The sequence below is a fragment of the Amblyomma maculatum genome, chromosome 5 (genome assembly GCF_055883805.1).
Source record: "Amblyomma maculatum isolate TAMU_Amacu chromosome 5, ASM5588380v1, whole genome shotgun sequence".
Lineage (NCBI taxonomy): Eukaryota > Metazoa > Arthropoda > Arachnida > Ixodida > Ixodidae > Amblyomma > Amblyomma maculatum.
The window spans coordinates 95,527,144-95,549,683 of record NC_139348.1 but is presented as its reverse complement, the minus strand read 5'-3'; the positions used below and the strand labels follow the sequence as shown (position 1 = coordinate 95,549,683).

The 22,540-nt window shown below is 48.5% G+C and overlaps 1 protein-coding gene across 2 annotated transcripts in view; it reads right to left on the bottom strand.

Annotated features, from left to right (window-relative positions):
• LOC146188826 (uncharacterized) overlaps positions 1 to 22,540 on the bottom strand; it is a 123,969-nt gene that overhangs the window by 25,448 nt on the left and 75,981 nt on the right. Inside the window, exons 2-4 of one of the 2 annotated variants that reach the window (XM_084603921.1) lie at positions 12,273 to 12,475; positions 6,279 to 6,384; positions 578 to 592 (exon numbers count right to left, since the gene is read on the bottom strand). In XM_084603921.1, coding sequence (XP_084460047.1) covers positions 578 to 592; positions 6,279 to 6,384; positions 12,273 to 12,392 — 241 coding nt within the window. In that variant the 5' untranslated portion in view covers positions 12,393 to 12,475. The remainder of the gene's footprint in view (positions 1 to 577; positions 593 to 6,278; positions 6,385 to 12,272; positions 12,476 to 22,540) is intronic. The other variant, XM_084603922.1, reaches the window with a different exon arrangement.

Genomic DNA, 22,540 nt, shown 5'->3' with positions numbered 1-22,540 from the left:
GAATCCTGGCCAATGATAATTATAGGACAAGATACCCTAACAGCGCTCTCGCTATAAGTGGGCTAGCACACCGTATTTAAAAACCTTGGTTATATTCACCCGGGACGCCCTTTTTAAATGCATGCGCCTGAGCGCACGTTACCTGCGATTGCTCAGTCAACGTTTTGGGCATGTATAACCGCCATTAAATACAAGCGAGAGGTTTATGTTTGCACGCAACACAGATTGGCGAGCTTTCAGTGTTCTACACAGGTTCCCCCGCTCCCCAAACAGACCCACAACTGGCCCTGCATCAATGTCAGCTTCATCTCAAGTTGTCGATCGCCTAAGAAAAAAAGAAAGTGACGAAAGACACAAAAGGGACTCCTAGGTCATGCTCGGCAAGCCCCCAGAAGACGTGCACCCTCAGGCATGGCCAGTTACACCAACACCGAGCGATCTGGTTAACGCACTATTTTTTTTTTTTTCTTTCAGCGCGGCACTAGCACCAGCACTCAAAGATTATTGCGGCGTCGAGTGAGTGCGCGCGCAAGTGTTAGTAACATACAAACGGAATGAGAAAAGGTAAATTTCTCACCAGAAACCCTCACACCTGAGGTCCCACAGCCAAAAGGTAAGGAATGCATCCACACAGAAGAGGGACAGCCAAGGGTGACGGATCGCCCAAAGGAAAAAAAAAAAAAAAAAAAAAAAGGTAAAGCTCGTATAGACACCGCACCGAAAGTCCAGGTGGCAGATTCGAAAAGAGCAGGTCGACACTCACGCACCAAGTCGTCATAGAAAAAAAAAAAAAAAACAAAAAAGAAAAAAAAAACAAAGACGGCACTCGAGAACCATCACTAGCTCGCGGTATAACTGCTTTGCAGAAAAGAATGGTCCAGATAGAAGAAAAAAAAAAAAAACACTGAAATTAGATAAAAATTAAATGTATAATGAAAAGAAGAGAAAATAAAAATAAATCAAGAAAATAAAAGCCAAACGTATGCAGCCACCAAAGGCAAGGAAGCGTAGAGGTGTCGCTTCAGTAATAAATTCGAACACCAAATTTACGTGAAATATGAAAATTTATCACCCACTTTTGTAATTCCACGTACGTAGCAACTGCTCCTCCTCCAAGCCCTTTTCAATGAGCTTTCATAAAGCCTGTAGCTATACCTAACTGCACTATGCGTTACGAATGCGATATCATTAAAAATCTAATCTAGGCTAGCACCTAATCGGTGTCTCCGATCGAGTTTTTGTCCTGCTCTCCATTGACGGCAGAAAGCAAGTGAAGCGGCGCCACTCTATTACGTCTCTAGTATTTTCTACAACCGCCTTTTTCCCGCCAATTTTATTGGGAGCCTAATCCCTTGCTGTCATTAGTTTAAATAACACAGACCGCAGCTTCCCCCCGACGGTGCTTCTAATGTCATCCTATTAATAATGAAGTCGAGGGTGGCTGTCGGGCGTTTTCCTCTACCGCCGATTTCAGTGGTCGCCCTGCGATCAGAAGATATTTGTAGATCGTTAATTGCTAACAAAAAGTGGACGCCGCAATTCGACGAACACTGAGCGGTAGCATAGCCAACCCAAATTACCGCGAAACACCACCTGAACGAACTTGCCACTCGCTTTGACGAGTCCCGATGAATTACAGGTACGCTAAAAATGGCTCCAACGGGAGTCAGACGCTAACGCACAGTCGACGCTCGTACTTTGCATCTGGTACCTTTAAATGCGCTTGCTATAATCACTGCAAATTTCTTAAGCTATAGGCGAGTTCGGCAGCGCTTCCATGCTGCCCCATCGCCCATTTTCTCCTTTTTCTTTTCTTTTTTTTTTACAAACAGAACTTCTATTTACATGCCAGTGCCCCTCCCTAAAAGTGCTGCGCCATTTGCGTTGACAAAGTAGTGTTACTGCGAAGGCCATTTGCCTCCCGAGTGGTCGTTTTAGCTAATAGCCCTTAGCATTTGTAGCGGTCCTTACTGGCGCGCGCCCAAGCGGATCGGCGACAAGCCAAAACAAGCCAAACCAAGCCAGTGAGGGCACAAACAGTAGTAGTGAATATAATGCAGAAGACAACAAGAAACAAAAAAAAAAAGAGAAAGAAGATATAAGAGCGGGGAGGAAATAGATGGACGCCATCGAAGAGGAAGAAATGGCCAGAAGGGAAAAGTCATATTCCCTGACCAGACGAGTATATGGCTTTAGCTTAGTAGCCTATAGCTTAGTCAAAAGTAGTCAGGCAGCCGGGTTTGCTTTGCAGAGGGGACCCTTAAGGCAGGCGCGAAGATAGAAGTCGCAAGGTTAGGACATATAATTACAACAGATTTACAGCTTACGGGGTCGCCATATGTGGCCCGCTACATGACTAAGAATAACATACGCTCGGTTACTTTTGTCACAGACGACACTCGTTCTAAACTCGACTCCTTTCCGAGACAGAGGAAGGCATTAACCACGCAAACCCAGTATCCAGGCAAACAGTCGGTCCAATATTGGGAGTTGACAATGCACGCTGGTCCTATGATTGATTGGTTTGGGGGGTTTAACGTCCCAAAGCAGCTCAGGCTATGAGAGACGACGTAGTGAAGGGCTCCGAAACTTTCGACCGTCTGGGGCTCTTTAAGGTGCGCCGACATCGCACGGGCGCCTTGCTTTTCGCCTGCATCGAAAATCGGCCGCCGCGGCCTGGATTCGATCCCGCAGGCACAGGAGTCGAGCGTCCGAACCAGTGCACCACCAGGGCAGGTTCCAAGAAATAATGGGGCTGGGGGGAACAGTAGCCAATGGCATCGAAGAATAGCGAGAAAAAAAAATACTGCATGTCGGCCGCATTAATGCATTCTGACAAGGAGGTGAATGATGGCTGAATTTGCCGTGCAACGAAATTAGTTAAGTCAATACACGTGTGCACTGGATACTGTGTGATGTGACAGGCTGGCTTCACTAAAGTTTGTGTACCTGTAAAGTTCGTTCAAGTGGTATTTCACTGTACGTAGGTAGAAACGTTTCATGTGTCTAGGGTAACTGCCGCCTCGGATGAGCTATGCCACGAGGCATCCGCGAGCCAACGCCAAACAACCAGAGACACGGGTACAAAATGAACTGGCAATCATTAATGCCGCATTTTGCTAAAATTACGTTTTTCCTAAAACTTTATAAATACTTGGTTAATTTAGCTGGAACTTCTATTACACCAGGTGTCCCAGCTAAATGAAACCAAGTTAGTAAAAGGTAATCACAACCCACTGAAAGCAACTGGGGCGCTCTAGAATCGTGCCGCCTAGACTGCAGTAATTTGTCCGTTATGCAGGGTTCGTTAATGAGTAAGGAATAGTTAGCAGACTTTTTTAAACACTAGCTTCCGACCGAAAATGTGTCAATCCGAAGGTTGTAGACTGTCTGGACAAACAGCTCGCTGCAACGTTGGTACCGTACTATTCAATCCGAAGGTTGTAGACTGTCTAGACAAACAGCTCGCTGCAACGTTGGCACCGTGCAACCATTTACGCAGCTCTATTTACTGGTCTTTTCTTTTAAAAGAAAGTCACCACGCGATCGTGCATATGCTGGCAGATACATCACGCCCCGCGCACGCTAAACCATAGATAGCTCTCCTGCCAAGTGGAAGCTTTTTCTACTGTATAACTTTACGTAAACGGCCCACCTAGGTGCTAACATTTCCGTCAGCTGTATTTTGAGACGATTTGCAACTTACGCATTGACATTAAGTGCCCGAAGACAATAATTAAAATGTTATTAACTTTACGAAAAAAATAATAATATAATGCAGACTAGCTATCTGACTTTCAAGAGGCCTCAGTTGGTTTCGTTGGACCCGGACACTTGGAATTTTTAACAGCTTGGCTGCACACACGTGGTACATATGTATTGGCGCGTGCAATTTGGTGCACGGCGCGACAACAGACACGCACCGCGCTTCATAGGCCTATAATTATCAGCTCCTGCGAAGGCGAGCGACAGGCAGCACTGCGATGGCACGAGGCGCTAACCATCCCTTACCGGAGTGACACGGAATCGCGTGTTAAGAGATCCCAAACTGCGCAGTCGTTAGCGTACACAGAAGCGTAAACTGGAACGAGGCGCAGTCTATTTGACGAACACAGTATAACGAAGAGCTGACGCAACGCACTATTTCTTGTTTTCTCTGTCCTCCGCCTCTTCCATAAGCTGACGTCTTTTTTTTTTTTTTTTTTCTCTCATCTCACCGTCAAACCAAATGCACCAGTCAGCGGCGGCGCCTGAGGAGCGCTCTGCGTGAGTCGGTAAGTCAGGATACCATTTTATTCGAAGCGCTAGAGAGCCCAACCCGCGTGCAACACTTGTGTTGCTTGTGTCGCGCTCACAAGAAGCCGAATCGGCTGTACTGTCCAGATCGCTGCGTAAAAGAAAGAAAAAAAAAGAAGATACGCTCCGAGTGTCGAATTTTAGGGCTCGTTCACACTTGCGAGTCGCAGTGGTCGTGCGAGCTACTTTTTTCTTTTCGAAGACAGCATAGAGTAACAAATATACGTAAACAGAGGACACTCCCATAGGGCCCCAGCGGCCCATGAATGGATCGATGGAATATAGGAGCGTCCCCTTTGGAACGGGGCGGTAGCAGTAGCTATCAGGCTATCATGCTCATTTTTCTCCCTCATCTTAATTATTGTTTTGGTTAACTATAGCATCATTCTAGTTATTGAATTTTTGTGTCTACATTATTAACATTATGTCCCTTTTCTGCTTTTAAGCCACCAGCCTCAGAGTGGGGCGGCTTCAAAATACCAAATCTCGGAGGCCGCAATGTTACTTTCGGTTTCGGGTTTTCGCATGCCCCTCGTAGTTTGATACACAGGCGCTTGCGCCACTTGCTCGAAGTAGTTACCGGCTTGTTTAAAAATACGGAGACAGTACCTGAAGCAATACAGAACGATGTTGTTCGTGATCAACCCCCTCTCGCGCCCCTTTTCTAGCACGACAGGGACGCATGAAGTGTTCGCATCGGCGTATGGGGCTCCGGAGGTTTCGATGCATGTCACCTAGCCGTGACAATTAGTACTATTTGCGCCTAATCTTGCCTTACGTTTAGTAACCAAATAACCTATATTCCATTACTTCGACCTGTTTTTAATTAATATTTAACTACACACTGTTTTGAAGCTAAAACGTTTTTTTGTGTAGGTGCAACGCCGTCTGGCGGAGTCGTGCAACCTTGACCTGGGCCGCAAATGGCGTCGAGTGTCCCCTCTTTATATAGGTATATGTTACTCTAGGGAGACAGTCGCAAATGGTTGTACTGGTCGGAAAGCTACACTCGCAAGACGGTCACACGCCGCTAGATTTTCGCGCAAAACATAAAAAATATATATTAAAAAAGTCAGCGGCGCCTCAAAAGTGAAAGAAAGAAGCTAGCTGTCAATTAATTGGGCTTGCGAATTACGCCGTTGTAACTTTAATTGGACAAGGCGTCCTGCACTACATGTCACTCTTTTAACAAGAGTTATCAAACTCGTGTATCGTTCCCTGGTCACAGACGATACCGGGTCGTATCCGCGCTACGTGACTCGCAAGTGTGAGTGAGACTTCAACGTTCGTCGAAAACGGTGCACCCTGTAAATGTGGCACGAATAAGCTACTTTCCTTTCTTCGGTCGAGCTGTCGATTATTTAAAACAAACAAACAAGAAAAACGAATATAAAGAGAGCACTTTTTATGAACTCTGAATTTTCCTGACGTTGAAAACGCGCAGATGATACGACTTTCCAGGATTTCTTAATAAAGGTTCTCTTTATTCAGAGCTATTAGCAATTAGGCTTACGTTACTATAAAATTTAATTTCGCTGAATGATTATTTGTCAGTGTTTAATGACAGACACGCAAGCATGTGCAGTTAGTAATCAAAAATTCATATTACCGTACCACGTTATACAACCAAAGGAGTTTGTAGAGGTGTGAGTTTACCCTCTTTCTACTTGCTAGCACTTAGTCCCTGCCTCGAAAAATACATTGCCGAGACCGTTCTTTGCGTGCTCGCGTTAGCCCCCCTTTCAAGTATCTACATAAATTAATTTATTTCCATTTACACCCTCTGCGCTAGTACGGGAACTACAGCGTCAGCAAAAGCAGCCCTCACCTATTCAAACCACTACAGTGCTGCGGTACAGACTTGAAACCGACAGACCGACTAAATGACTACAGGCACACTGCAGAGACCGCACAGCACAGCATAGGAGGCCGTGACAGAACGAGACAGAACAGCCGCGCATACATGTGGCACCAACGCTCACCGGGGGGCCGGTAAATCTCGATGGTCGGCTTGGTCGATTTGTTGGGCAGGCCGACTCGGCGCGCCAGTTTGGCAGTCTCAGTTCGCTTCACCGCGTCCTCTTTAAGCTGCGCACAGAAAGGGAGCGGGAAACGCCGTGTGTGTGTGAAAATACAGATATATGCGACGCCACGCGGGCCGCACTATATATATACTACACTATACGCCCGCGGGGTGCAAAACGTAAGACTGCAATGTGTAGCTTATCTCGAAGTTACGACATAAGCGCAGCCAAGTGTCCCTTTAAAGAGGGAAAAACTTACGAGGTAACTGTATTGGGAGAAAGCGAACGTTATAGCGCTGCCACGAAGCCTTTCCTAACCACCTGTCATCGCCAATTATCTTGTCACTAATTACATATCACTAATAATTTTATCATTAATTGTCATCACTAGTAATCATCATTTATTACATTTTATTGCCGATGTCCAATGACTCGACCTATCACCACGTGATGACGTCACATCCGGCGACAAATTTTGATGACAGATTTTGCGGACACAGAACGTAGCCAATAATGCTTTCGCCTTGATAATAAATAAGCATACTACCGACCCTCTGGCACGCTGTGTAATGGCTCATGCTGTCGCGAACAAAATGTGTCCCACTTTTGTGGCGGCTCTGATTGGCCGAGGCGGGATGGCGTCATAGAGGTCTCGACCAATCACAAAGCACCACCAGAGTTTGCGCGAATGCGTGCCTTATGTGGTCATATGTCAATCAATGATCAATTACGAATTACCAAAGAAGTAATTCCTCAATTATCTAATTACTGAATAACAAGTCAATTAGCTACTCAATTATCAAATAATTACTAATTAGTCCTAGTTCCGTAGCAGAATGCGGCAGTCAGGCTTTCGCCTTTCACTACTTTAGTCGCTAAAGTCCCTCGCAATTTTTTTTATTACGAAGCGAACTCGAAGCTTTTTCTGAGAGAGTGAGGGTGTGATTTCACTGCTTCGGATGATTTTCGCATCCGCAATTTTTGCGTAGCGAACGCAATAAAAATTATTTTAAGACAATGTGAACGTGGTAGAATGAAGTCCGCTATTTTAATGCAAACATATCATGCCAACAGTGTAGTGACGTGAATTTTTTTTTCGCGCAATTTCAAGCGCTACAGTGCGACCTTCGAAATTTAACAACCTTCACGTGTTTACTTGATACGTCACGACATCTCGATATCGTATTTGCATCAATTACGTCGCTTTCTACAAAATTTTGCACATCTCTGCTAAAAAGAACAAGATGCAAAATGTATTAAACTGCTTTTCTTGAAGGCTGAATATATTAGAGATAAGCGGAAAAATATTTCTGTTCAATGCAAACGAAAAATGTTATCTGAAACGATTAATGCTTATAGTGAACGCGACACAGTGACATTCTACGATGTAGGTATATGAACTCGTAGCAGAATCACTCGAAAGCGAGTGTTATTGCACTCGCAAGCAGAACACTGAAAACGGCCGAGAAAACACTCGGCCCTCCGTGGACGTGAGCCCCCTGTCGCCTCTAAATCCGATTTTCAATCACGGCTGTGCGCGATGGTTACTAAAGTGAATTAGCCCATTCCTCGCCATTCGGAAATAAGGTTAGCACTCTCGGTGGAAAATGGGCAACAGACTCGGCCCAGCAAAACTTGCAGTCGTCCGGCCTGTTAACACATTTTTCTGTGCCATACACATCGACCACTCGGTCATCCTGTTAACACGTTTTTCTGTTTTCTAAATGGCATTGTTTTGTTTATTTACGTTTTCCTGCACCATACACGTCGACTAGAAGTCGTTGCGAAATACTTCAAGAAGAGCCGTGCTTAATACATGAATTTTTGTCGTTAAGGCAATTCCCGTGATTTGTAAGGAGAGAAAATAATCCATTGCGTATTATGCAAGTTCCGATTCACTGGCCATTTCTCGAGTGCACTCTCACTCTGTGAAGCTGCCAATGTTTGGAGGTAGATGATCACAAACTACGACGGATAATTAGATGCCGAATACAGTGCATTTGCTAAAATACCATGCAGCAGCATATGGTTTCCTTCTAACTAGTGGAGCTCTTACGGGGCAACCCGAAAAATTAGCTGGTGGTTTGACTTTGGTTAACCCTGGAGGGAAGCGAAAGCTTCGTGTACATGACTGCGCTCATTGCCGAGCTTGAATTAAACACGTTGTGCGTTTCTCCAAACGTCAAAGCCCGTTCTTCATCGGTCTATTTGGCATGCCGCATTTTCAGGGCCTCATACCGAGATGCCTTCTTCGCGTTCCGACGCGCTACTGCGGCAGGGTGTTCGTCCTCCTCCATCTCGCGCAGTGTTGCAACCTAGATAGGAGCCCGGGGGCTCTTATTTATACACGCATTATACGCTTATTTATACGTCACACTGAACTCACCTCACGTGACCTTGACAGCGGTCACGGACCACTTGGTGGCCTACATGACACCAAAGTCACATGGCGACCACCAGGCTTAACATAAAGGTTTGACCTCTAAATCTCCCTCAATGTGAAAACCGCGCATGCGCAACTGCACCTCACGTGGCATTGACCTTGACGGTGGTTACGGGCCGCATGGTGGCCTACGTGACTATGCCCTCAAGTCACATGGCGACCACAAGGTCACGTGAAATTCATAGTGATCACGGGCCACTTGGTGGACTACGTGACTATGTCCCAAAGTTACATGTGTGACCTCTACGTGTGTGTGACGGAAGTGTGACCTCTAAATCTCCCTCAAGGTGAAAAGCGCGCATACCCAATGGCCCGAACTACCTGGGGTGGTGCAAGCTTTCGCTTCAAAAGAGAACGGCCCTGGAAGATGAGCAGAAAGGCAGGTCTAAGAGGTCAAGAGAGCTTGGAGGATGCCATATAGATGCTTCATCGATACGACTGAGGAGCAAATCATGCTCCCTTCATGGTATACTTCCGGCAAAGACGGCCACACATTCATCGAGCACTATTCGCCATTAAGACCGTTTCGAGGTTTACATTTCTGGACAGATTTTACGTGTCCAATCAACTTTCATCTGTTAGACGTGCAGTACATTTCACGGGTTAGTGTTTAATTCCGACCACACCGCGGCGTTTTTGCGCTTGACTTCCCCCGAAATGCGGCCAAGTACAGGCCCACGATTAAATGCTCGGCGGTACTTCCCCCGAAAATACGGCCAAGGCAGGCCCACGATTAAATGCTCAGTCGTAGAATGCTGTCACACCGCGGCAAGTAGCGTATAATACTTCACTCGATCGAGGCACGGGAACACGTAAGCGCGAAGGTTGGTTGGTCAATTTGTGCGGTTTAATGTGCGACTCAAACTACGAGAGACGCCGTAGTGGAGGTCTCCGGAAATTTCGACCACCTGAAGTTCTTGAACGTGCACTGACATCGCACAGCACACGGGTGCTGTGCTTTTTGCCGCTCCCGCATCTCGCCTCGATCCCGCATCCTTGGGCACAGTACTTGAGCTCCCTAACCACAGTGCCACCCCGGCGGTGGGTAAGCCCGAAGGGGCGTACTTATGAGTAGCATTTTGAGGGGGCGGCTGGGGGAAAAAGGACGGTCTCAGCTCAATACGTATTTCCTGGACTTTCTTAGCAAAACAAAAAACAAAAATGGCCTTCAGCATGGTTCTCCTATGAAAAGTATTTCGCATGAGGTGATGTCGCCCCTCCTCAAACCCGCAAACAGTCTTCCTTAGTGCCAGCTAACTTCGGCAGGCACTGTCGCCCCATGGGAACACACTAAGCATTCCTTTCTTGTGCACTAGATACTGCCGCCAGCAAAACAGGCACCAGTCAAGTTCCGAGCCTTGAGGACACTACATACCTCACAATGCAATCTTAGAGTCGCAGCTTGCACAGTGTGCCGGTCGCGTATTAGCAAACCATATCCCGTAGGAGCACTCGAGCAGACGACGCTTTCAGCGATTTAAACGGCGATTGTTGCTGAAAGAACTCTGTACGCAACCTAAAGGTAACATACACTCACTGTAAACGGGGATTGTAACTGAAAGATGTCTCTGAATGCAACCTAAAGGTAACATACACTCACCGAGGCAGGGAATAATTATGGGGAAGGTAATTGCTTAGTGTAACTGTTGTCATACCGATTGTTACTAAAAGGTGTCTGTAAACGCAACCTAAAGGTAATATAATCTCACTGAAGGCAAGATATAATTACAGTGAAGGCAATTGCAAAAAAATATACAGAAAAAAAAAATATACAACACAGGCGTCGAACGCATGTTTAAGTAGCATCAGTGAAGAGGCGCTTGTTGTTAATCTATTGCGCCACAAAAACAACGGGAATATTGGCCTTTAAATGTGTCCTTATTCGTTTAGACAATATATCCGCTATTTGTCGCTTGGTGGCGCTGCTCAGAGAATCACGCCTAAAGGTAAGATGCAAAAATGAGCATGATAGCTACTGCTACCACTCCGTTTCAAAGGGGACGCTCCTATATTCCATCCATCCATCCACGCGTCAGAGCGTCGTCAGCTCGAGTGCTTCTACGGGATATGGTTTGCGAATACGCGTGCCGGTCACGACCCCAGGAGCGCATTTTCTAGCGGCGTCTCTGCGCATATGCGGTGCGGCACAGTTACGAATTTCACAGGGTTAGGAACTTACTGCACCGACAACAAATCACTACTCGTGACCAAATGACAGCCCGTATAGGTGTGTCCGGACGACGGATCTCTCCAGACCAAAGTAACAGCTCCATGCAATGCATATATCACACTGCCAGTATGTGAGGTCTACGCGAACCATTGACCGCCATTTTGGTGGAGGTAGCGGGAGGATGGGCAGCGCGCATGCCTACTCTGCTTATCACTACCTGCTCTGACCTTCAGCGCAGATTGCACACGACCTCCGGGTGGCATGACGATCGATATAAAGCCGAACACCTACAGTGCTGGTGAGATCAGATGGCGACAAGGGGATTAAAAACACGCGCCTGTCTCCTCTGTACTCCCGCTCAGAGTCTCAAACATGGCGGCCACGGTGACGTCGGTGTACGGTGCAACGTTTTACTTTTATGCGCACCCGCTATCAAGCACTAACTTTTGTTGGCGGTCCAATCTTTATGGTAAACTGCTATCGCTAAGACAAAAGTTGGCGTCTCTAAAGAGCTACTGGGTGATGCAGTGATCCACTTCAAGTAGCTGCAACGCCAAGCAAAATGCGTCCAAACGGGTCACGGTATAGCAGCCAAGGCTCTTATCAATAGGGTAGTTGGTTCGAGACATACCACCTGGAGCATAAAATTATCAAACAGCAAATACGGGCAAGGCTAACCCTATAAGTCATTAGCGCTCGTCCCGCAACGTTCCCTTACTGTGTGCGTCTGTGTTGTACATTAAGGTACCACGTCTAGCCACAGTATAGGTCCCTAACTGCCGGGTTAAGTATCACAACGAGAACCAGTCACACTAGAGTGTGCTGCGTTGTCGTATTTGGCCCTTGGGCCGGTTAACCTTTTCGAAAAAGCCATACACTAAGTGAATGCGATGCGTTGTTGCTTGTGCTGATGGACTACTAGCCTATACTCTCGCTCCGCTTCCTGCAGCCAAGACTATGCAGGAATAGGAGACGGGCCTTTGGACTCGAGAAGCGGCTAACCTCAGTCCTAGCGACCCCCGTATCTTCTTCCCAGCCTTCCTTCTAGCCTCCCAAGTCACGACGACACCGACTTGTCTCCTTCGCTTTTCTGCAGCCACATAAAGCATTCACTAAGAATTGACAGTGCCGAGGTGACTACGTCGTTCGCCAGACTGTAAAACCAGCATAGCCTCATAATGCTCACTTAAGACCCACGCCATAAAAGCTGTGGCCGACAGTTTGAGGAAAAGTTCGCAAGCCCATCAACCGCCAGGATAAATATACACAGCGCAGTATATACACCAACGGCTGCCCCGGAACTGAAGTGTTCGCCAAGAGGGGGCAGCAGCAGTGGTACCTGGTAGTGCCGCTGGATCTGGTTCTCCTCAATCTTTCGCAGGAAGCCGTGCTCCATGTTGAGTCCCGGCGAGGGTACCACCGCTGCCGCCGAGTCGTGGCGCTGCTCGGTGCCCAGCATGGCCCCGTCTCGTGCTCGATTTCTTGGTCACCCGCCGCCACCGAAGCTGTGCCGAGCCGAAGGGGGGAACCAAGTCGTCGTGTCTGAAACAAGAAACGCCACTTTCCTTGTTACCGGCACTCTCTACGGAACAGTTTCGAACATCGACACACTTTCAGCCTGAGCCCCGTGGACAAGACCGCACTGTACATTTGACAGATAACGGGTCGCCCGAAAAGAAATTGCACTGCTAGCCAGTACACACGTGTGGCGTGAAATTTACCTCGGCGTAGTCGAATAGTGCACGTGGCAAAGCTTGTTAATACAACAGTGTTCAACACCATGACTCTATGAAAAAGCAAAACATCAAGTGACGTCTAGAGGTAAAAAAAAAAGATATTTGACATTTTGGCTCCAATCTTGGAGCCGAATCTTTGCTGCTGGGCGTAACCTTTTTTTTTTTTCCAATGTATCCCCGACCAGAAGGGACTCTGTCATACTCTCGGCATCAACAGTGACAAGACAGGCGAGTTGATTAGCCATTATTAAGGCAACAAATGGAGAGATAAGGAGGACAGCGCAACAGATACGACGAAAGCACAGCATGCATCCTGTTTCCGCCTTTTTTACATATCTGTCACGTTTTTACAGTAGTAACAGGAACGTAATATAGCAGACACATGCCAGCGATAGCGGACACAAATCGACCAGCAGAACTGTTACAGTACGAGATTAAAATACGTTCTGTTGCCATGTCCAGGCGGTGGTTCTGTTCACGGCTTGTACGAATTTTGATGCGTTAGCATGTCTTCATCCGGCCTAATTCATCTGTCATTAATTACATTATTAGTCATTCGTTAATATTGGTCATTTATTGACATATGACCATATAAGGCACGTATTCGCGCATACTGTGGTGGTGCTCTGTGATTGGTCGAGACTACTATGACGTCATCCCGTCTGGGCCAATCAGAGCCTCCACAAAAGCGGGACGCTTGCGGGACTCATTTTGTCCACGACAGCATGAGCCATTAAAGGCTTTCGCTTTAATAGGCGGAGGAGAATTTCTCTCTCCCCTCTGAAAGCAGCGGGAGAGAGAAATTGGTAGAGGAACGATTGAGAGATGGCGGAAGGTGCACGACGGGTAGCAGGTTGAAGAGAGCAATCCGTACGCCAACAGGAAACAAGGGAGCACCGACCCTTAATGCGTATTTAACTAAAACGGTGTACACAAATCAATCAATTTCGCTAAACGCTCCGTGTGTCCCGCGTCTTTCACATCCGAAGAATTATGCATCGCCCCTACAGTTTTCTCCGATGCAGCCCAAGATCGAACGAACACACCAGACACGCCAGGCGTCGGTTCGGTTTAGGTTACCAAAGCAGACAATCGATCTGGTATGCGCGCACCCGACAGCTGCTACCGGAATCGGGGCGAGTTGTTCGGGCACGCAGTCAGGTTCACTACGAGCTAAGCTCCGCTCGTCGAACTGTACAGCCCACTTACGACAACGTATACGTGACGCCCATCGAGGATGTGCCCGACAATCCCGAAATGAAGTGACCTGGAAATGGCGGCTAATTTGCCTTCGCGACGCCCTCGAAAGAGGCGACCGTGGCATGGCGGGCGAGGGACAGCGTGCAACCCGGAGGCTACGTGAGGTGGCGGCTGCGACTAGTCTACGGTGTAGACGAGCGCGAGGTATTCCGAAAGAGATGGGAAGAAAATAAAAAGTACGAGAAAGCTCCGACTGGTAAAAATGCGAGAAATATTCGATGCATTCGACGAAAAAAAAAATACAGCACAGACATAGAAGAAGCCAGTACGAACAATTTCAGGTCCCGTAATCTGTAATGCAATAACTACCCGAGCTATAAAATGGAGAAACTACTCCAGAAAATTGCAAGCCCGAGTAGTTATAACTGGGCGGTCTTGGTATTATGGTGGCACGGTAATAAGTACACTAAGCTCTCGCGTTGTTTATAGATATGTCACCGTAGCGTAGCCAGCCTTTAAAACCAGGGGGTCTTAGAGGGGCCTGAGACCCGCCATCAGCATTTAAGAGGGATCTGAGACCCCCTCCATGCTCGAATATTGTATAAGAACTGCATGAATATGAAGCAGGCGGCACAATTTCGACACACTGGCAGTCAGAGCGTGGGTACCACTGACGAAATTATGCCAAGCAGGCTTCCGTGTTTGTTCTTGTCAATGGTTGTGAGAACATTCCTTCTCTGTTGTTCTGGCAATTTATCAGTAACTTTTATTTAGAAGCAATTAAGACATTTTTTAAAAAACCAACAAGGATAAAAATGATTTCGCCCCTTAAATTTACATAAAACGAAGTGCGAGGTAGGCCACTCCCAGCAGCTCTCTCTTTCTATTTCCCTTTCCACCTGGGATCGAATCACGAGAGATCCCCCTCCGATGGAGCCAGGCTTTAAGCACTGAGAGTAATTGTCGCCAAGCCACAGACGCAGGGTATTAAGAAGCTGCTTAGATACTGTCAAGTGCGCGCGCCCTGATCTTGGGCAGAAAGAACGAACGAATGCAATGACTGCCACGTATGTGTGTTGGCGTTTGTGTGTATGTGCCTGCGTGTGTGCAAGCGAAGCGGCCGTGGATGACGCCTCCCTGTGAAAGACCCGAACTTGGGAGGAAGTCTGCGGGCTGGCGCCGCACGGCCGGCCGGCGATGTCGGCCGAAGAAAAGCGCCGCTCCCGAGAGGACACCCGATCCTCCCTCAACCACCCCCAGCCGTGCCAGCGAGTTGGTTTTCCAGGAATTCGGAGGAGAGCTTGGAACTGCTGCTACAATGACGCCGGACGAGGGGGAAGAGGAGAACCCGGAGAGGGGAAGCTCCGAGGAGTCCGATCGACGCGGCAAAAAGGAGACTCGTTTCGGGTGCCGTGACGAGAGGCCGCACCCTGGCAGAAGTGAAGTTGTGCTGCAATGTGTATATATTGTAAATAAATTGTGTATTCTGCAATTAGAGTGAATTCCGGTCCATGTAATCGGGAGATGAGAGAAATTTGAAGAAAACAACAAGAAAAGACGAACCTGATATTTAACTGATACGCTGCTCGAGACTAGCCTGCGAACAGCTTTCGTCTCTCGCTCCTGCCTCGCGTTTTGCTCCATCGGCGCTGTTACTCGCAGCGTCCTACATCATTTTCAGTTCTGGCTGAGACCTATCCTTTCCACTACTACACAAATATTTACGGACTCGTAAGAAGCATGCAGAAGGTACAGCAGCGGACGTGTATCCACTGTGGCCATCCGCATACTAAAAGCAAGAAAAAATTTGGAGGACGCTTAAGCTTCCTGAGCATACGCCAACCGGGAGGCGCTCAACGACGGGGAACTGGACGCAGTCACTTGACGCTATGGAGCCATCCTTGAACATCAAAGAGCCTTAAGGAGGATCAACCCACCTCCCCACGAAGACCTTAATAGAGAGCAGTCGGTTGCCTGGAGACAGCTACAGACTAACACATACCCCAATCTGAGTCTACCCAGTAAAATCCACCCCACTACATATGAGAATAAATGCCCACTATGCGGAGAACCCCCTACACTCTACCATGTTACATGGGCCTGTCAAGAAACACAGGTAGCGTCAATAAACGCCACACCAACACCGGAGCAGTGGGAGGCTGCGCTATCCTGCTCGACGCCTTGATGACCAGCTCAAACTGATCGACAGAGCGCGCAAGACGGCAAAGGCCACTGGGGCCCTAGACTGAGGGCCCCACCCACGTCGGGAGAATTCCCTTTGTTTGAATAAAGCTTTTCATTCGTTCATTCCACTAAGGAGAAAATTAACTAAACAGCCCTCTACGCTTTGTTGGGCTTCCAAGAAAGCTCCTTTCCTGGGTCAACCCACCGAGCACCTGCCATTAATGTCAGCTCAACGCGACTATGATATCCCATAGCTCCGGGGGAGTAAGTGGCGTGGCGCTTCATCGCCGCGTCGATACTACCTCCATTTGCCTCCTTTCGTCAACATCCTGCCGCACTGCAGCGCGTACGAGCAACTCTTCGAGAGTTCGAAAGGAGAGCTGCCCCACTGCCGTCTCCTCTTCTCACCCCCCCCCCCCCCCTTTTTTTCCAACCCTCCCGGGACGTTCGACTGAGTCGGATGATGAGGTACGCGGGTCGAGCGTGACCCGCTTCCGACACGGCGGCGGCCGTCGAGGGGGGGACGCTCCCGCATCACGACCTGGCCGCTTGCGAGTGCGTAACGAGGGCCGCCACGAAGTTGCACCAGGGGCTGCTGCTGCGCAAAGGTCACCGCCGCTGCGGCCGAAGGCGACGCGCACGCCTACGCGCTTGACAAGGACACGCTCCCTCACCGGCCCTCGAAGCGATGCACGTGGCGGTTGTGGCGAGCGACACCCGGCAGTCTCGCCCGGACGTCTAGACGCCTACAAGAGAAGGAAAGGCCGAAACCGAGATCTACACTGAACAACAGGGACAATGTCTTCTACTGCGATCAAAACTCGCCGGGCACAACGCACAGTACCAGCAGCAGTCCTGGCTGCTGGAGGAACCAGCTGGCCGCGTATGTACAGGGGGGGGTATTTCAGAGATTAGAATAATGCTTCTTCTACCCTCTACACGTATTTTAATATTTGGGGGCGTCGTAGCTGCCTAACTATACTGCACAGAAACAGACCCTATGGCCTGGAAACTTTTGACCCCCCCCCCCCCCCCTTCCCCTGTACCTGTCGCGGTGCAGCCGCGAGTGTCTTCCAGGGACGGTAACAGCGGTATCAGAGTATAGAACGGAAACGCTATCGATGACACGCCCTTCTTTCGCGTCATCGAGGTGTATGCAGCGCCGTATATGACAGATGTAATTCTATAGAGCTGCTCTTCGCATGGTGCGAAGGCGCGGCATACTGAAGTTGATAGAGACTCGTGATTTCTGGGTTAGAAAAAAAAGTATAAGCAGCGACATCGAGTGGTCAACGCTGCTATAACAGAGGAATAATCGGAGATCAACGGCAAACATCTGGCAGTGGCCGTAGATGGCAAGCGACCACGAAAAGAACGGCAATTTGCACGAGGCTGACGCTTCGTGCGTGATGTCCTCGAGGAAGTTGTACACCGCTACTTTGAAATAAACGCCTGAAACAGTGAAGATAGTTAGTTTTCGTTTGTATTCGTTAACATCCTAAAGCAAATCAGGATAAGAGGGATACCGTATGATACCGGCATTGAATCCGGGTGTCCTGATATGCAACGGAGCAATACGGACAAAACGCACGTAAAGGCACGTGCTCTTCAAGTCCAGCGGTCGTGTTGCCCCTGAACCGGCGCGCGCGCGCATGTAGATGTGCATTCTAGCCCTAGTGGGTGAATAATATGAAATGCTTCTGCGCTAATTAATAACAACCAAAGCGGAGCGCAACTGTACGCACCGAGCTCATCGAGTTGTGTTGCGTTGCATTTAACTGCACTGCAATCCAATTTCAATGGTTTTAGAGGACTAATAAAAGAAAGACGCGTGCAAGAACTTAGCGGTAAAAAAGCAGATACACGTGCCGACAAAAAAAAAAAAGTAGAAAATGCAAACGACATACGGAAGACACAGGCACTTTCACAGACTCGCAGAACATTTAAAATGCGCTATATAACCGCACAAGTCGCAATCAAAATAAGCGTGCGAGGAAGGAAGCTAATTTCGCGCACTTTGTTACAAGCTCGAACCTGCAGACGCACGATGCGCGCTGGGACACGTCTGCTGAAACACCGGGCGCGTCCACAACAGAGGCGAAACATGGAGGCAGAACCCAAAACAGGAAGCGAGAGAGAGACAAGACGTAAAAAGAAAAGCAAAGGAGTTCAACAGGAGAAAGAAAAGGGCATCGAGGCGGACACAGCAATGAAGGAGTGCGCCTACGTGACCCGAAGGACGCGGCGGCAAATTCTTCCTCTCGGTCTACGCCCACGGCCCGAGCCTCCCACGCGCGCGCATACGCGTCATGAGTGGAAGCCGCCGGCGCGCACATTAAAGGGGGAGAGGGCTCATTGTCGAACCTGTACGGAGTGGAGGTATATGACGTGCGCCGAATGAGACGAAGCCCTGCAAACGCCGTGATCGTCCTTGTCCTAAGCGGGGCTTCGATCAGCAAGATCCCCCGCCGCCGCCCGTGGCCGGATCGGCTGCCGACCAAGGACCCGGGGTGTAGGAGCGAGGTTCCGATATAATTTGTACGGGTCGCGCGCAGATACCAACCGGGGAGAAGATAGGCTGACGTCGCACTAGCTAAGGAACTTACAGAAGCCCCGGCTGGCCTACAGGATTGGATTCGGAATCTGCGTCCCTATGCTCGACCTGATAGCAGGGGGCGTATATATGAACATCGCTGGTTAATCCCCCGAGTGCTTCCACGTGGACGTCCTCCACGACATGCTGATTCATTTCTTTCTTTCATCATCTCGCTGCACTTGAACGCACTCATTCCTTCCACGAGCTTGCAATATTACTTCAGAAACAATGCAAGTTTTCACCATCGTCAGCTGTCAGCAGCGCAACTCATTATGCATCAAAAGCATCTTTAGAGCCCCTGAAGGCGGATACGAGGGGGGGAGGGGGGGTAGATAGATACTAAGGTGATGTAGCGCAGGGTCAAGCGGCGACAAACTCTCTGTACTTGCGGGCCCTAAGTGAGCCACTTTACAACGCAGCTCATGCAATGTATGCACCGCAGTAACATCGCCTCTTCAGTCCCTTCTGCTTATCCGGGAGACCACAATAAAAAAACACGAATAATGAACGCGCATTGTTTGATTTTTTCTACGCCGCTATAGTTTACCGCAACCGAAACTAAGCGTTCAAGCATTAACCGTCCGATAGAAGCTATAGAAAGAACTTAATCACGATCTCTGTGTAATCAATGCTAATTAAAGCCGTTCATACACTCCTGTGTCAGGCGCAACCCTCTGCCGCAAACTCATCCCTCCGTCTACATTTCGCCTCTTCGTCCATGCTGGATATGCGCACGCTGACCAACCGCCAGCTCTTGTCACGACACAAGCCCGTCGTGCTGTGACGCGATAGTGAGTGAAGTTCCGGCGGTGTCCATGAGTATGTTTCCGCTTACAGACAGAAAGCAGGGAGAACAGCGGATTGCAGTTAACGGCATGACAGCGAAGAGTTTTCTTACCGGATTAATGCTAGCATCGTGCGCTGGTGACCAGCTATACCATTCACGTTGAAGGCAGTACCGCCGATACTGAGCATGAAGAGGTTGCTCTCTTGCTGAATTTCGCAACGTTCCATCTGCGTTGGCAACGCAGTTCGCCTCGGACAATTTCCGTTCTTCTGTCTTCACCACCCAAGTTTCTCCATCTAATTAGTTTGCAAATTTATAAAGAAGTCATATGCACCACGAACAAGGTTTTTCACCATTCAATGGCTTTCGCAGAAGGCTGCAGGTATTATCGTGGCCCAAGTAAGCATCACTACACGTTACAGCTAGCTACCAATCGTTCAGTTGACGAAACTATACCACGCGATGATGCGCGCATCTTTGGAAAGAAGTCAATGTGCAACTAATTTAGGTGTCTAAAGTTCCATAAGTATGAACAATCATGAACTCGCCCAGGCACTCATACGAGCGTTAGCGCTAACCAATATATACAAATAATACATATTGTAAAGATGAAGATGTACGTGAAAAGGAGGTGAAGAAGATTCCGTGCGCTATCTTCAATGACATCGATGTGTACGCTGGACCTGCTTGTACGTGGACTGTCCTTTGCCGTGGGTCTAGGTCGAGTCCCAGTAATTTTAACAAACCCCCCTCCTACAATATATATATATATATATATATATATATATATATATAGACATGGATTGCTTGTTACTAATGGGCCAGAGTTAAATTCAAACAGTATGTCACAAAACTTTCCCGATTATCTATTTTATTCCAACAGTTTCGGACGGTGGACCGTCCTTCTTCCAGGTAGAATTGAGATACTCAATTCTACCTGGAAGAAGGACGGTCCACCGTCCGAAACTGTTGGAATAAAATAGATAATCGGGAAAGTTTTGTGACATATATATATATATATATATATATATACGCCCGCCATGAAGACAGTGGTGATGTTAGCTGCGATTTAACGCTAACAGCGCAGCAGCAAAATTTGACTACTGATTAAGGAAGAACCGATTGTGCCGTTTCATTGTTCTCTGCTTTTCAGCTCCCATTAAGTATAGCGCAGCCTTCTGTAACCCCGTCCTGCTCAAAAGGGAGGTTACCTGAAACGTGCGCTCGCTTCAGGACCTAGCATTCCTAAATGCTATAAATACGCCCAGGTCTTTGTGCTCTGAGTACCAAGCGGTGGACCACCGCGGTGACGTACACGGTCACGGCTTGAGAGTGACACGGAGGCGGCCGCGCTCTTAATGGGTCAGGACGTTGTCCGCTTTTTATTTGATTTTTTTTTTTTGCCCTCTTCCGTCGTGTCCCCTGGCTTCGGTCACGAAAAACGACCATGTGGTCAAGAGGCGTACTGGCGGCCCATACAAGAGACGCACTTCCCAGCTTGGAGGGCGAACACGCCGGTCGTTACGCTGTTTTCTAGGCCGGTCCTCTCCTGGTAGAGGTCGCCGCGCGGCAGTACGCACTCCCCCTCACTCAAGGCTGTCCGTAGAAGTTATAGTTCACTATAGTAGAAGTCAATCATCTCGTAAGGGCATGCGCAAGCGCTCAAAGACGAATAAAAAGACCCCTTACTTGCCAGGCAAATGGACAAACGCGAACCGCTTAGAAGAACAGACACAAATAGGAGCAAAAAAAGAAAAAAGAAATTATACAACTGGGCGTAAAATGCACAGCTATATTTTTACGCGCGCGAAGAAACTTATTTATGCTAACGCCTGTACTATCACATTAATATGCAGTGATAAAGCTTAGTAATCATAAGAAAAGGGGTACTCGATGTACGCACAATAAAAAAACATTCGATAGACACACTTAAGACTACCTACTTAAGTGTGAGAATGCGAAAACATTGCTCTTTGTGACCACAATGCATCTGCAAGTGTCCCGTCCGCCGCGCTTTGGCGCGCCAAGATATGTCAGCATGTCGGCACCCCAAGCTTGCGGTGTGAGCGTTCTGTGTGATATTTGCTTCACAGGAAGGGAAATGCGCATTATCTGCCATACTTGTTCCTGTGCACCCCCGAAGTCTTTTTGGGGCAACATCATGTCCAGACGCCAGCGACCGGATTTTCGCGTAATGAGGCTATAGTAAAGATTTCTCTTTAATACCTTTACGATTTCTGTATTTGAACTTTTCAAAATATGCTGTGCGAGCTGCGAGCACAAGTGTCTAGAAGAATGCAAAAAAGCGCACTTTGAAATTGTGCTAATGCAGTAAAGACCGATAATGCTTTATATGCCCCCCGCCCCCTCCTTTCAACGCCACGTGCAAAGCCAGATTGCCAGCTTACTACCGGAAAGCGTCAAAAGCTGTTCAGAGAGGGCGCTCGCTTCACTTAGTGCACGTGCCTTCGCGATCAGTGTGAATGCACTGCCGCAAGCAGTCGGTCAGAAACGGGGCTCGTCGAAGCGCAGTCACTGCACTCGCGGTTCAACGACTCGACCGGGAGCCGCCATTAGACCTCTTCCGCTCTCAGAGCACCACGGAAATGCGCGTGCCTTTCAGCGGTGTGTACTGCCGTCCGCTAATGGCAGGCGTATGCCGACTCACCAGATAAAACAGGAATGAACAAAAAAAATGGGGGGGGGGGGGGGGGGCGCCTACGCCGGTTTAGCCCCTCCTTGGTTTAACCCTTCCTCGTCATCCGTGAAAGCGAAAAGGCCGAAACAGCGACGTACACTGGGCTAGAGGCACGCGTTCAGGCAGGAATTCACGCTTCGCACGCCGCAGTGGGTCGGCCGCTACATACAAAGTTAATAAACCCCGAGTGCAAAGCTAACTAACTAAACGGTTAGCGCGCGCGGAAGCGTGAACACAGTCCGAGGCCGCCTTGCTTGCCGCCGCGTATAATTAGGCTTCAGTAACGCGGTAAGAGCGCCTTGGTAAAAAACCGTTTTCTCCCTTGGTTACTATTCCTCCGTTTAAGCTGCGAAAGCGCGGGGTACGAAGAGCTAGGTGAAAACTATGCCGCAAATGCTTCACGGGG